The sequence below is a fragment of the Tiliqua scincoides genome, chromosome 2 (assembly GCF_035046505.1).
Source record: "Tiliqua scincoides isolate rTilSci1 chromosome 2, rTilSci1.hap2, whole genome shotgun sequence".
Lineage (NCBI taxonomy): Eukaryota > Metazoa > Chordata > Lepidosauria > Squamata > Scincidae > Tiliqua > Tiliqua scincoides.
In genome coordinates this window covers 213,083,402-213,097,812 of record NC_089822.1, presented here as the reverse complement: position 1 = coordinate 213,097,812, position 14,411 = coordinate 213,083,402, and the positions used below count along the sequence as shown (strand labels likewise).

The 14,411-nt window shown below is 45.2% G+C and overlaps 1 protein-coding gene across 1 annotated transcript in view; it reads right to left on the bottom strand.

The window, feature by feature from the left end:
• The window catches only part of SYN2 (synapsin II), a 256,351-nt gene extending 242,306 nt beyond the window's left edge, over positions 1-14,045 (bottom strand). Inside the window, exon 1 of the mRNA XM_066614412.1 lies at positions 13,690-14,045. Coding sequence (XP_066470509.1) covers positions 13,690-14,045 — 356 coding nt within the window. The remainder of the gene's footprint in view (positions 1-13,689) is intronic.
• Positions 14,046-14,411: the final 366 nt, after the last annotated feature.

Genomic DNA, 14,411 nt, shown 5'->3' with positions numbered 1-14,411 from the left:
TTATTATTACTTCACAGTCAGATACCTTAAGAGTTAAACTGAGACAGATGAGATCATACTGCTCTTTTAAAATAACATCACTGCTGCTGGCACTAATACAGATGTAAGAGATGTTTGTTATATAGATCTGAAAAGGTGTTACATGTTGGATTAGTAGACAACTCTCTGTGGTAGAGAGAAATTCAAAGAACTCCTTTAGGGCACAGAATATTGTATTTTCTAATATTTTACAATATTCAGTGTTCTTCAGTTATTATCAATAGTTTAATTTCATTGCATAGTCTGCCTGCATCTTACATACACTTTAGTTGTGCAAATTCAACTATACCCACTCTGGGAACTTCTGCATGCAACGCAGGTGGCTCTGCCACTGACCTACAATCCTTCCTCTACTACTACTACTACTATCTCCCCCACACTAGCTACTTCATCACACTCTTGTGACACACATAATAGCACTGTCAGTCTGTAATTGCACTGTAATCTGCAGTCACTTGGAAGGGGTTGAGGGCTAACGGCCCATTCCTATCCAATTTTCCAGTTCCAGTGCAGCTGTGCCAATGGGGTATGCAGTGCATCCAGTGGTGGGGAGGCAGTCAGAGAGGCCTCCTCAAGGTATGGGAACTGTTGAGGTCTGAACCCAGGAAATCACTCAGGTCCTGTGCACAGGAGGGAATGCAACAAACGCTGTGGTGAATAGTCTGTTTGTAGCAAGTAACAAGTAGCAGCTGTTCCTGATTGCTGACTCTGTGCAGCTGATTGTGGGTGTGCCTTGTGCATATAACAAGGCCGCAGACAAACACTCAACGGTGAGTGAGGGTGAGCGTGTAGGGTGGTGAGTGTGAGCTGGGGAAATAGGAATCAGGATGCCGTAATGTGTGTTGCTATATGACTGACCAGTGTTGCTGTAAATATCCTTGTATATAATATATCTTGGTGATGGAACCTAACTCTCGTGTCAAGTGCTTCTTTGTCTTCTGAGAGATTGCCTTGGACATCAGCCTCGAGTTTCTGTTGTGCTGCCGTTTGGTTTTAGCTCTGCTGGAGACTCCTACACACACCCTAACCCACCACAATTTGTTCCCTTACTTCGGGGCTGCACTGCAGCTGGAAAGTTGGATAGGATTGGGCCCTTACTCCCTTGTCCCAGACCCCCACACCCCCTAAGAAGAGTTGCCAGGTGGGCACATCAAGTTGTTTCTCCCAGGCAACCACAGCATGATGTTTAAGAGGGCTTGGTATAAGGCAGAGGTTCCCAAACTTGGGCAACGCAGCACCCCAGCCAAGGAAACCCTGTCTCTGCCCCCTAAAGGGGCAGGGCGATGGTGAATCACCACAATTGCACAGGAATAAAAGGGGTTTTGTTTTACTTATCTGCTGCAGCTCCAGTCCTCCAGACGGTCTGGGGAGCCAGCAGACCCATCTGCAAGGCTCTCCACACCTCCAAACTACTGAAAATAGAAAAACTGTCACTTCCGGTTTTTGTGACAAAAACCGGAAGTGGTCGATTTTCACCATTTTCAGCAATTTGGAGTCACAGGCTCCCCAGACCCTCCGAAGGTCCTGAGCTGCCATAGGTAAGTAAAACAAAATCCCTGTTGTCCCCAGCAGAGATGTGATCGTGTCACTGCCTGTGCCCTTCCCCTACAAGCATTTACAGCAGTTCTCAAACTCCCAGAGTTTAGGAACAGCTGGTATAAGGGAACAAGACTTTGGGGAAGACAACTGGAAGTGAGGCTCACAGGGGCCAGAACTTATCAGATGGACATTCTGTCTGTGTTTGAAAATAATTCCCCTTTCTCAATTTGTAGCATACTTCTTAGACACCAGATGGAACTCAGCACACCTTTTTCCATTCCCTTTGATGTAGACCTGCCCCCTTACGAGGAAGCAGACAGGGCCTGGGTTGTGAAAGATGTCAAATTCATTCGCGTACTGTATATTTAATTCTTAACTTTTAAAAAATGCTTACATTAAAAAGGAGATGATGTGTGTTTTAACCGAGATCTAGTAAGACCTCATTAATAAGACTTTTTTAAGTTAAGAAAGATTAAGCTAAGAAACTAATATCACATACATTTAAGGCAGTATTTTAAAGATATTTGTCACTCTTATGTTTTTAGAATAGGACATACCTGCCTCTGACTCCAAGGCAACATCACATACCATGACATAATTGAGGTCAGACCAAATCACGCAAATTTTCATTGCTACGGTACCAAACCTTTAATACACTGCAAAGCTAGCACTAAGGACTTACTCACACCATGCTTATTCACAACCAGCAAAACAACCTATCTGCATGGCAACCTGTATTTACTTTCTCCCATATATGGGAGACATATATATCAATGGAAAACACCCATGTCTCAGGAAGAAAGTAAAAAGCTTGCTGTTGGAATTGCTTAAGGAGACATAATATCCAAACAATCATCATCATCATCATCATCATCATGCCCCTGATTTCATGTCATTTACTACCTCCCACTTTCTGCTGGAGAAAAGTAAATAAATTCAATAGAATGAGCAATGGCATTCCTCAAGGGGGGGCAAAACGCTACGTTTTTCATGCACAGAGATGCCTGTGTAAAGTGCCCCCTCCCCCTTGCCTTCAGAACCAGTCAAAGCTGCAAAAGCAAAGGCTTTCACAGCTGTGACTGGCTCTCAAGACAAGGGGGTGCTTTACACAGGTATCCCTGGACCTGAAAAAACTTGCATTTTACCTCCCCCCATGCCATTCCAGGAACAGCACTGAAAATGCAACTGTATTCAAAAATACAATTATAAAGTGTTATGGTCCCATGGATGCAGAAAAAATTTCCTTCCTGCCCAACCCCTGTCAGAGTCCCTAGAGAAAAGTTTTCTCTAGACCAGAAGACAAACCACTGTTACTAGAGGATACATGTTTTATTATCTTCTTGATTAACAATGTTTTTTAATTACAACCAGAAAGTAAACCACATCCTTACCACTGCTTGAATTAAGGTTGGCCAGGGGCTGTCAACCCCCTTTGCTGCTATTGTTACAGGACTGCAGGAAGTAGGAAGTACAATATGGCTTAATGGTAGGGGTAGAACTTACATTTCATTCAGGGTCTTCCTACTTATTCTCCCATACTTCATGTCCCATATCTTGCATTAAACATTAAAAGCTAATGGCAATGCACTGCCTGCATTCTGTAAGTGGTGCAATGTTTTCTACATATACACAATGTAAAGAAGCAGTTTATATCTTCTGGAAAAGACCAATGAAATGTAAATATTTCTTTTCCATATAGAAATCATGCCAATCATAGCACTCTGTAAAGTTACATATACACACATCCATCCAAAGAAAAGATGGATTTATTCCACTAAGCAATATAATATTAATGGTGTGATTCAGTGCTCTGAAAAGGTATGGTGTTTAAAATTAAAAAGCAATTATTCATTTCTACTGAATATCTTGCTGCTTCCAGGAAGAACTCTGAAAGTCAACAACCTAGATCTGTAAAACCACCACCAGAGAAGTAGGAGGCTTTAAACATATGTGAGAACTAGCAGCTGGCAACAATAAAGCAAAACTACTAGTAAGACAACAACCCATCATGCGCAGATTTCTCATTCAAGATATTTTGATTCCGTTTTCTGTATATTTACCCTGAAGACAAAACTCCAGCAGAAAATAAGAGCTTTGGCTGGTTTGGGTGCACTTTCTTTAATATGTCATTTTACACTTTAGAGGAAATACAATGTTTGTTTTACATCATGTTCCGGGAGAGCACAGCAGAAAAATGTTTGAATAAAGTACCTATGAAGCTGCTTTATAGCATGCCAGATGACTGTGTTATTGGGCATGTATAATGTGCACATGGGGGAAAATCTTATAGGTGCAGGAACTGAATGCACTCACCAGTCCCTGCAGCAGCCTGTCGGGGGTGTGGGGAGCCCTGTGTGAGCATCTGCAGGGCTCCCCAGCTTGTTAGAAGTGAGAGTAGAGTTATCGCGCTCCACCTCCACAAAACTGGAAGTGGAGCACGATCGCTCCACTTTCACTTCTAACGAGCTGGGGAGCCCTGCAGGCACTTGCCCAGGGCTCCTCTGACCTCAGGACAGTTGCTGCAGGAACTGGTAAGTGCATCCCAGTCCCTGCAGCCCTCCTGGCACAATCCTGGGGATCGTGTCGCTGCCTCCTCCCTGCCTCCCCCCTGCCCCCGCCCCTTAAGGGGAAGGAGGCCAGGGCCTTCAGGCTGGGGCATTGCAATGCCCCAGAAACACATCTGCCATTTTGCTGCCCATTCTCCCAGTTTGGAGAGATCCTTCTGGAGCTCCTCACAATCTCTTGTGATCTTCACCACTTGAAAAAGTTTGGTGTCATCCTCAAACTTGACCACCTCACTGCCTAACCCTGTCTCCAGGTCATTTATGAACAGGTTGGAAAGCACAGGTCCGAGGACAATCTTTGGGGTACACCGCTTTTCACCTCTCTCCATTGTGAAAACTGCCCATTGGTAACCACTCTCGGTTTCCTGGTCCTCAACCAGTTCCTAATCCATGAGAACCTGCCCTCTAATTCCCTGACCATGGAGCTTTCTCAGTAGCCTTTGGTGAAGGACCATGTCAAATGCCTTCTGAAAATCCAGATATATAATATCCACAAGTTCTTCTGCATTCACTTGCCTGTTCAGCTTTTTAAAGAATTCTAGAAGGTTTGTGAAGCAGGATTTATCCTTACAGAAGTCATGCTCATTTTCCCTCAGCAAGATTTGTTCATCTATGTGTTTTAAGATTCTATCTTTGCTGAGGCATTCCTCCATCTTACCTGGAACAGAAGCTAGGTGGATTGGTCTATAGTCCTCCATAAATTCTGCCTAGTGGTGAGGCTGATTCAAATTACCAGAAATGATGAAACTTCTGGGACCAAAAACTATGAAAACATTGGTCTAGAAGGTTTCATGTTGATGAATTGATTTTAAGGTCTTGGAAAAATGTTTATTAGAATGCTAAATACAAAGTTGTGCAAACTCAAACATAAAAACAAGCTCGTTAACTGAAGGATTAGTCAATTTCATTTCATATGTTCTGCCCAGATTTATGCTCCCAAAAGTTTACTAACTCTCCCAACACCCCAAGTTCAATATTAAACACAAGCTCTATGTTAACTTTGCCTTCTGTAATGAAAGCATGAAAGAGCAATTTGAAGCAGAATCCCCTATCATTGATCTCTAAAATCTTATGACTTCTGCCCCAACCACAAATAAAGCATTTCTTCCCTTCTCCTCAATGATCTCATAGTTTTGATACTGGAGCTGTGATACTGGATACTGTACCCCCATTTGCAGACTGTGAAGGGGGATCATTCTGGCAATTATCGAAGGGCTATAAAATGGGGTGAAAGATTTGGGGAAGGATTACTGTAGTGATCACTGTCCTCCTAGCAGCTGATTTTTCCTAAAAATGCTCACTGAGAACAATGAAACATCCTTGCTGTCCCAAGTGACATTCTGGTTTTAAAAAACGGAAGCTGCTAAAACAACCACAATCATTGCCATCACCAGTAACTCACCCCAATTCTTTCAGCCAATATCACAAACCCCTAAAGATCAACATAATGTTCCCCTACCCCACACTCTGACCTTATAGTACTGCTTCTCCTATCTCTACCTGGGTTTAGTCTGTACCCACACACTGACAGAACCAACACATATGAAAAGATTTCACCAGGAGCAAACATTATTAGACAACGTGGTGGTTTTCCATACCAAAAGCAAGAACTTTGGGCTCCACAGGATTGCTTTATCTGTTACTGAAATTATAGGAGGAAACATTTACCTCTTCTGATTTCAGATTACAGTGAAGCAAGCTGAACCATCAGTTCTTGTTTTGGTGTATTTGGGGAGGGTTAGGTTTAGTACAGTAGGACAAGCACATTGGTTTAATTGGTGTGGTGATACCATAGCCAAAGTAACTAAATTTACAACAGTTCCCAATGAAATCAGATTGACAAACCAGTATACAAACTACTCAGACCACTAATCTGCATTTAAACTTTAGATCCCATTGACTTTAGTGAATATATGAATCAGAACCTTGCAGCCCATCCTTACACATGTTTCCTATGAAGAAAATCCCACTGTACGCCTTGGGACTTAGTTTAAATTTAAACCTTGTCTGGCCAAGGGATGTACAAGATATTCCTTATTATTTGTGTCACCATTTCTGCTTAACTGAAAAATGACAATATATAAGAAACGTATGACATTATAAGTCATTTTGTCATGATATATGGCAACACGTGTGAGATAATCATGTTGACTTATCCTCAAAAACAGATCTGTGAATTTCAAAGGAGCAGAATTTTCCAAGTTGTTATTTCACATCACATGATAGCAAAAATGCACAATTATGCTAGTATCAGTCCTATTTAAAGACATGGAATGACAAACTGAGGTCACCATTCTAACATAATCCACCAAAGGAGCACATGCTGCATCCCAGAGGTGTACCACCCCTGGGGCAAAACATGGCATGTGCCCTGGGAACCAACTGGAGGAGGGTGCCAGAGCATGCGCTCCAACTGGAGTGCATGCGCCCCTCTGCAGCTAATCAGGCCAAATCACCCAGCCGGTTGCTGAACACACACTCCAACTGCTTCCCAAGTGGGGAAGCAATTGGAGCATACGTGCCCTCTTAGCAGCCAAGTCGGGCACAACCGTTCGGCCAGCTGCTGAGCACATGCTTGTGCTCCAACTGCTTCCCGAGTGGGGAAGTAATTGGAGCACATGCGCCCCAATGATGTTATGATGCCATATTGCATCATGATGTCACAGCACTGCCCTGGGCGCCAAAAGCCCTGGGCACGCGTCTGCTGTATCCTGCAGCGGGAAGGTAGTTGTAAAGGTTTCCTAAAGGTACTTTGGTCAAGACATCACTGCCAGAGATATCCAGCAGTGACAGTGAACCTCTGGTACTGCTGATGTTTGTGACAGCAGACTCAAATTGGCCACCTAGTTAGAACCGGGCTGCCCAGGTGATGTAGCTCTGTGACTAGAGTTCCCAATGTCTTTCTATCTCTTAAAAAACCACTGTGAGGGCCCCAATTTGGCTTGAGCCTGCAACGTAATGAAAGTAACTGTTTGCCTTTCAATGATTCCCTGTCTTAGCTTTCCACCTTCGCAGATGCAATTCACTACTGACAAAAAAGGTTATGAGTACAGTTTGAGCCCCTAAGCTTCCCCTCCATAGCAAACAGCAACTGAGGAGGAACACAATTTAGACTGAAGCTGCAATACGAGGGATAAGAATTAGAACTCACCTTTCTACATGTTGTGGCCCTGATATATCCCCCATAGCTTTTAGAAAAAAGAAAAAGATGGAAATTCCAATCATGGAACTCCCATGCCATGTGTAGTTTGGCCCTTAATTGTGCATATTTCCATTGTGGAAGAAAAGGATAGCATTGCACTATTCTGCATTTATTTATTCATTTTATGGCTCACCTAGCTGTTCAATCAAGTTCTGATTGTCTTTGTTCTTCTGAGCATCCACTATTTCTCAGCAACTAGGCTGCTACTCATCTTTATTCTATGGCAGGGGTCTCTAAACCCTGGCCCGGGGGCCAGATGCGGCCCGTGGAGAGCCTCTATCTGGCCCACGGCCAGCTTTTGACACCCTGAGAGCCTCTGACCCAGTTGACCAAACATAATCAGAATTGTGCTTGTGGGGTAGGGGAATTGGGGTCCATTTAAATGTGTGCTTTGTTTCTTGCGCTGTGTTGGTGTTTGGAGAAATCCTGGACATTTGAATCCATTTATTCATCTAAGATCCCTCTCTAATGTATTTAAATTTTATATTTAATTTTTTTCCCGGGCCCTCGACACTGCCAGATATTCGATGTGGCCCTTCAGCCGAAAAGTTTAGAGGCCCCTGTTCTATGGCATAACCAGTGAACCAGTGGTTCTCAAACTGGTGGGTCAGGACCCACAAGTTCATGTAAAGTGTCCCTTAAAGGGGTGGGAGAAGGGGCAAGGCAATCCCCAGGATCACATCACTAAGGGGGCGATTGCACTAACTTTCACTTAGTTAGGGTTGCTGGAAGTTTTATCTTCAGAAAAGCAAGCACAAAGCACTTCCTTCTTTGTAAATGCAACTAGGAAGTGCTTTGTGCTCACTTTTCTGAAGATTCTAATAGCTTCGGGAAGCCCTGCAGAGGGCTCCCGGCACCTCCTGGAGCCTCCAGCAGCCCTAACTAAGTGAAAGTGAGTTAAAGCATCCCCTTCACCCCCCCTTTAGCAATGCAATCCTGGGGATTGCGTTGCTGCCCTCGCCCCTCTCCCACAAAGACTTACTTAGGGAGTAAATCTCCCTTAAAGTTTGAGAACTACTGTTCTATGCTACAAGAACAAACAGAGCAACAACCTATATAACAAGACATTCATAACTGAAAATATGCAATTTCCCTCCTGAAATTGCAAGTACATAAATTCATTGGATGTTTAGTGCAGGGGTGCCCAAACCCCAGCCCTGGGGCCACTTGCGGCCCTCGAGGCCTCTCAATGCAGCCCTCAGGGAGCCCCCAGTCTCCAATGAGCCTCTGGCCCTCCGGAGATTTGTTGGAGCCTGCACTGGCACAACACAACTGCTCTCAGCGTGAGGCCGACTGTTTGACCTCTCGCTTGAGCTGTGGGATGAGGACTCCCTCCACTGCTTGTTGTTTCATGTCTGTGATGCAGTAGCGGCAGCAAGGGAAAGGCCAGCCTTACTTTGTGCAAGGCCTTTTATAGGCCTTGAGCTATTGCAAGACCTTCATTCATTCATATAAGTTCATCTTTAATATATTCATTTATGTAAAATTATGTAAATTTATTCAAATTTTAAATGTAAATTAATTACACACACACACACACACACACACACACACACACACACACACAGTGTCAGAGAGAGGATGTGGCCCTCCTGCCAAAAACTTTGGACACCTCTGGTCTAGTGAGACCTTATAAAATATAATAAAATAAATGCAATCGTGTATACATGCAAAAGCAACAAACAAGGCCAGTCCTTCCATTAAGCCAACTGAAGCTTAATTGTGGGGGGGGGGGGGGGGTCCACTGCCATTCACCACTCCTGGACTGAAAAAGGAAGGAGGGGCAGAGCAAAAGAAGAAGTTTGGAGAGGAAAGTAGGCTCTAGCCTTTTCCCATTTAACCCTTTTCCAATCCAAGGAGTGGAACCAACGAAAGTTAGCACATTACCAGATAAAGGGTAGCAGCATTTGCATGCAGTTTCGGCTGCCAGGAGGTCCTCCGCTAGAAACAAAATCAAAGGACACAACAATAAAACTGTAAGTTGTGTTCTCTAACACAGATTTTCAGGACTTGGAAATTATATAACATCAGGCACAATCCTAACCAGGTCTACTCAGACTTAAGTCCTATTTTGTTCAATGGGGCTTACTCTCAGGAAAGTGTGGTTAGGATTGCAGCCATCATGAATTACTACTAGTACACTATATTTTTATTCTGTAATTGCAATTAAAAAGCAGACTCAATGTTTAAAAAGTAGCTACATTTCAAACAGTATACATTAATAATCCATATCAAACATCTATGAATAAGCTCACACACAAATATGAAGAATGACTTCTAATAAGCAGGCATGGCGATAAACACAAGCAGCTTTACCTCAAGGGATCTTAATCTTTTACTATTACAGACCCCCCAATGGATTACCTAATATGTCCCCATACCCCCTGTCAAAATCATCATCACCATCAGTTCTATTAAGTACCAGTATGACTTCAAAAGATGTCAATAGCTTGATTTTATTTTACATATGGATAGCTAGGAACAGAGCAGCTCAATCCATGTTGATAATGGTGATTGTTAATCTAATCCAGCACCCTTTTTTTTTAATTGTTCAGGGACTGAGGGCCCAATCCTATCCAAGTTTCCAGTGCCTGGGCAGTGGCAGTGCAGCGCTGAGGAAAGGGAACAAACCTTCCCTTAATTGGAGGAGGTCTCCATGGCTGCCCCCACCACCACAGTATGCAGCATATGCCTCAGCACCAGCACTGGATACTTGGATAGGATTTAGCCATGAGTTCCATACCCCCATCCAGTGGCGTAGCTAAAGGGGTGCAGGGGGCAGCAGTTGCACCAGGCATCAAGCTTTAGGGGGGCAACAAGCTGAGCTTGACACTAGTGACCAAAATTATGAAAATCTTGGTATGTAAGATTAATACCATCATGTTATATATCACTGGAAAGGTAATTTAATGCAGAATGCAATGACACAAACGGCACTGAAATATATGTTTTCTATCAAAAGTTATGGCCAATTAACCAGAAATGAAAACACAACTGACTTGTGGAACAAAAAGTGGATTTGCTTAACACCAAACCGACCTATGTGTGTTCTGAGTGTCAATGAGATATTATTATGATTCAGCATGGAACCAATAACTTTTTATTTATTTACTTAAATTTGATTTTGTTATGCAGGGTGGCTAAAAAATATTTTTTGACAGATAGTTGCAGATAGATGCCTTAGCTATGCCACTAACTGGAGGGAGGCAGCAGTACAAGTGGGTGGTGAGCTGCTGGGGGAGGAGGTTGGTTCCTCCCAATTTTCACTTTTTAAAAAGCCTGGGTGTGATGTCACTTCCAGTTGTGACATCAATTCCGGGGCAACATTTTGAGCTTGGCACTGGGCTACATGATCATTGGCTATGCCACTGCCCCCATCATTTGATTCCAGTACCCCCAAGGGGTACGGATACCCCTGGTTAAAAATCCCTGCTCTACTAAACTGATCCATATGGTTGAATATGCAGAAAAATTAATTCCATACTGAATTCAAATAAGTATCTGTTTCCTAAATCTATTCCACTGTACCTGCTTCAATTCTCCTTTACAAAATAACACTTAGCAAATCATCAGGTTTTCTATGGACTCCAACATCCAAGGCCTTCTGACCTTAGAAAACTGAGGTTTTTCACATAAAACTAAAAGTTGTTTTCCACACAAATTCAAATACAACCACAGCTGACAGACATACAAAACAGACACATTTGACAGATGCACATCATAGCTGGTGCTTTTTAAACCACATTTCATAATCCAGATATGGAAAGCAGAGTGTTCCTTTAAGCAAAAGATGGCAAATTATACTATGCATGGCTATTAATTTAAAAATATGCCGCAACTATCCATTAAAACAAATATATATGTACTGCAAAGCTTCTGGGAATGAAAAATGTAAACAGCAAAAGATGCTATTAAAAGGTTCATAGGCATCAGCAGGGTAGTTGAAAAACATACATATGAGTTGCAGAGATGCCAGAAAGATATGCCACCTTGGGAATTGTTGGGGGGGGGGGGAATTTGCCTTACTGGAACAGATCATGGCCCCTTTAGCTTAACATTTTTGTTTCAGCAGAAGCTAACAAAATGCCTTTGGAGAGTCTCAAGCAAGACATGAAACAGATGACCGTATCCTATTATCTTTTCCCGGTATTTGAAACTTAGAGGTATAATGCTTTGGAACATGAAGGTTCTATTTAATTATCATGACTATCAGTCTTTTTCAGACTTATCATTCTTGAATTTGTCCGCTCCTTTGTAAGCGATCATCACTACATCTTTGTGACACAGCATTTTGCTTTCAACTGACTGTATAATTCTTGGTTAGGATATAAAAACCAAATTGCCTGCTAGGAATTGAATTGTGGTTAGTTGCCCAGTTCATGAAAAATACCAAAAAAGATCCCAAGCAGAATAATCAAAACAAACACTGAGTCATTCTGCTTCCCTTCAGTGCAAACTATAGTCCCTGGTTTGTACAGATAAAAGTATAACTAATACTAGAGATAACTCAGTGCTAAATAAACTATCTTACATTTTTTAACAAGTACAGTACACAGGAAAGCCATGAGAAAAAGACACTGTGGTGCAATCATCATTGTGTTATCATCTAAGCTTATTTTTTGACTCCATAGTTTGCACTGTGTAAACACTGTCTTTCTATTTTTTAAAAAATATGAATTATATCTGTTTACCCTGCTTTTGCATAGGGATCTCAGTGGTCTTTGATCCAGATTGCTGATCAAGTCCCACACCTGCTTAGTTTCTTTCACTAATGCTGCAGCATCTGTTATTCCCAGATGATTCACAGGATTCTCCCCCTCCCTGGATGGAAATATGTTCAAAATCCTCAAGAGAACAAAAATCTAGCCCAAGAGTTAAATGAGTGTGAACTTCATTTGATATTTAAGACACACAGGGCACAATCCTAGCCCCTTATGTTGGTGCTTTCCAGCACTGACATAAGGGCAATGCAGCTCTGAAGTAAGGGAACAAACGTTCCCTTCATTTGAAGAGTTCTCCGTGACACCCAACTGCAGGATGTAGTACATGTTCCATTGGCATAAGGGGTTAGGATTGCACCCACAGTAGTTTACATTTTTGGTGTAACAATTTACCTTTCTTTCCATTTACAAGTACAAACACAGGTTCTGTGTAAGAATAACTTAAAGAGAAGCCAGTATCTACTTATTTTCACATTTTTTACTGCCCTTCTCCAAAGAGCTCAGGGCGGTTTACACAGCTGCTCTCCTCCTTCTTGTCCTCACAACAACCCTGTGAGGTAGGTGAGGCTGAGAGACAGTGACTGGCCCAAGGTCACCCAGGAAGCTTTGTGGCTGAGGGGGGATTTGAACCTGGATCATCCAGGTCTAAGTCCACCTCCCAAACCACTACACCACTCTGGCTCTATTTACTTTCACACAAGTAACACGTCATTGATTTGGCTGCCACTCACAGCCACAGCCATATGATTTCATGCACTTGTGGAAACTGTTTACACTAGCTGGATTTTAGATTATTTTTTTGCACGGACAGGTTGACTAAAATCGACCTACTCCAGATCTGAAGTTTACCTCACCTATTCTGAACAAATCTGATAACACAACAATGTATTTGTTGTTTCCATTTTCATGACGTTTCATAACTCTCATACCTGCAGGCAAGGCTGCAATCCTATGCACACTCCCCTGAAAGTAACCTCCACTGAAGACAATGAGGCTTACTTCTGAGTAGTCAAGCATAGGACTGTTCTGAAACTTACACCTGGCGACAACATACATCAGTCTCACAGGGGTTGTGATGTGCTGCTCCACAAGCACCTGGGTGGCTTCCATCTTTGTGTGCGGCCAAAAGACATGGCCTCAGTTCAGGAGCGCTTCCTAGGGGAAGCATCACACCTGCAGGCAGCTGATCACGTGCGAGGATGCTACGTGCGTGTGCCAGAGAGACTCGCGGGGCGCACACATGCTGGACAGCTGCAATCAGCTGTTCCTTCCCAGGGCGGTGCACGTACTGCCAGCCGCCTCCTGTGAGGAGCTACAGGCAGGTTGGAGGCTTCCCCGCGTTGAAGTTCTCTGCACGTAGCGACTGAGTAAAGTTGGGAGGGAGGGAGCCTGGCTCGGTGGCCCTCCCGCAACCAGCCCTCGCAGCCCCGGCTGGCACCGCACCGCACCCCGCTCGGGCATCATGAGACCGGGGCACGCCTGCAAGCCCCGAGGCGCCCGTGCGCCGCCCAGCGCTCCTCCGAGCCCCCGGGCAGCGGCCAGTGCCCCTGCGGGCGGCTGCCTCTGCCCCGCTGCAGGCGGGGCTGCCTGGACACCTGGCCGCGGTGCGGGGGGCGCGCCTTACCAGTCCGCGTGGGGCTCGTCGATGACCAGCAGCAGCTTGAACTTCCTGGCCGCCGCCGAGGACACGGAGCCCGCGTCCACGAAGCCCGCCGAGGCCGCCGTCTGCTTCACGGCGTTGGAGAGGGAGCTGAAGAAGCTGCTGCCCACCGACTGCTGCGGCTGCGGCGGAGGCGGCGGCGCGGCCGCGGGCTGCGGCTGCCTGCGCTCCGAGGCCGGGGAAGGCGAGGACGGGGCCGCCGGGGAGGCTGGCGGCGGCGGCTGCTGGGGCTCCGGCCGCTGCAGGTCGGTCATGTAGCCATTGGGCAGGTTGGCGATGAAGCTGCTGTCCGAGAGTCTGCGCCGCAGAAAGTTCATCATCTGGCCGCCGAGGGGGAGCGGGTGGCCGGCGACGGAGGGCGGGCTGGCTGGCTGCTCTGCACGCTGCCTGGCTGCTGGAGCGCCGTCCTCTCCTCGCGCGCCGGAGCGTCCGCCGCTGCCACGCTTGCTCGCCCCGCCCCCGTCTCTAGGTGGCAGCCGCCCAAGCCCGCTGCCTCGCTCTGAGGAGGGAGAGGCGGCGCCTGGCGCTGCGCTGCGTGGGCTGAAAGGCGGTGGCGAGCGAGGGTCGCGTCCGTTACGCCAAACGGCCGTCTCCGAGGGAAGCCCCTCGCCTGCGCTCCCTCGGGCCCGCCTCGCCCTCAGGGTGCGGCGCCCCAGGGAGAGCGAGCCGAAGCCTCTCCCGCAAGG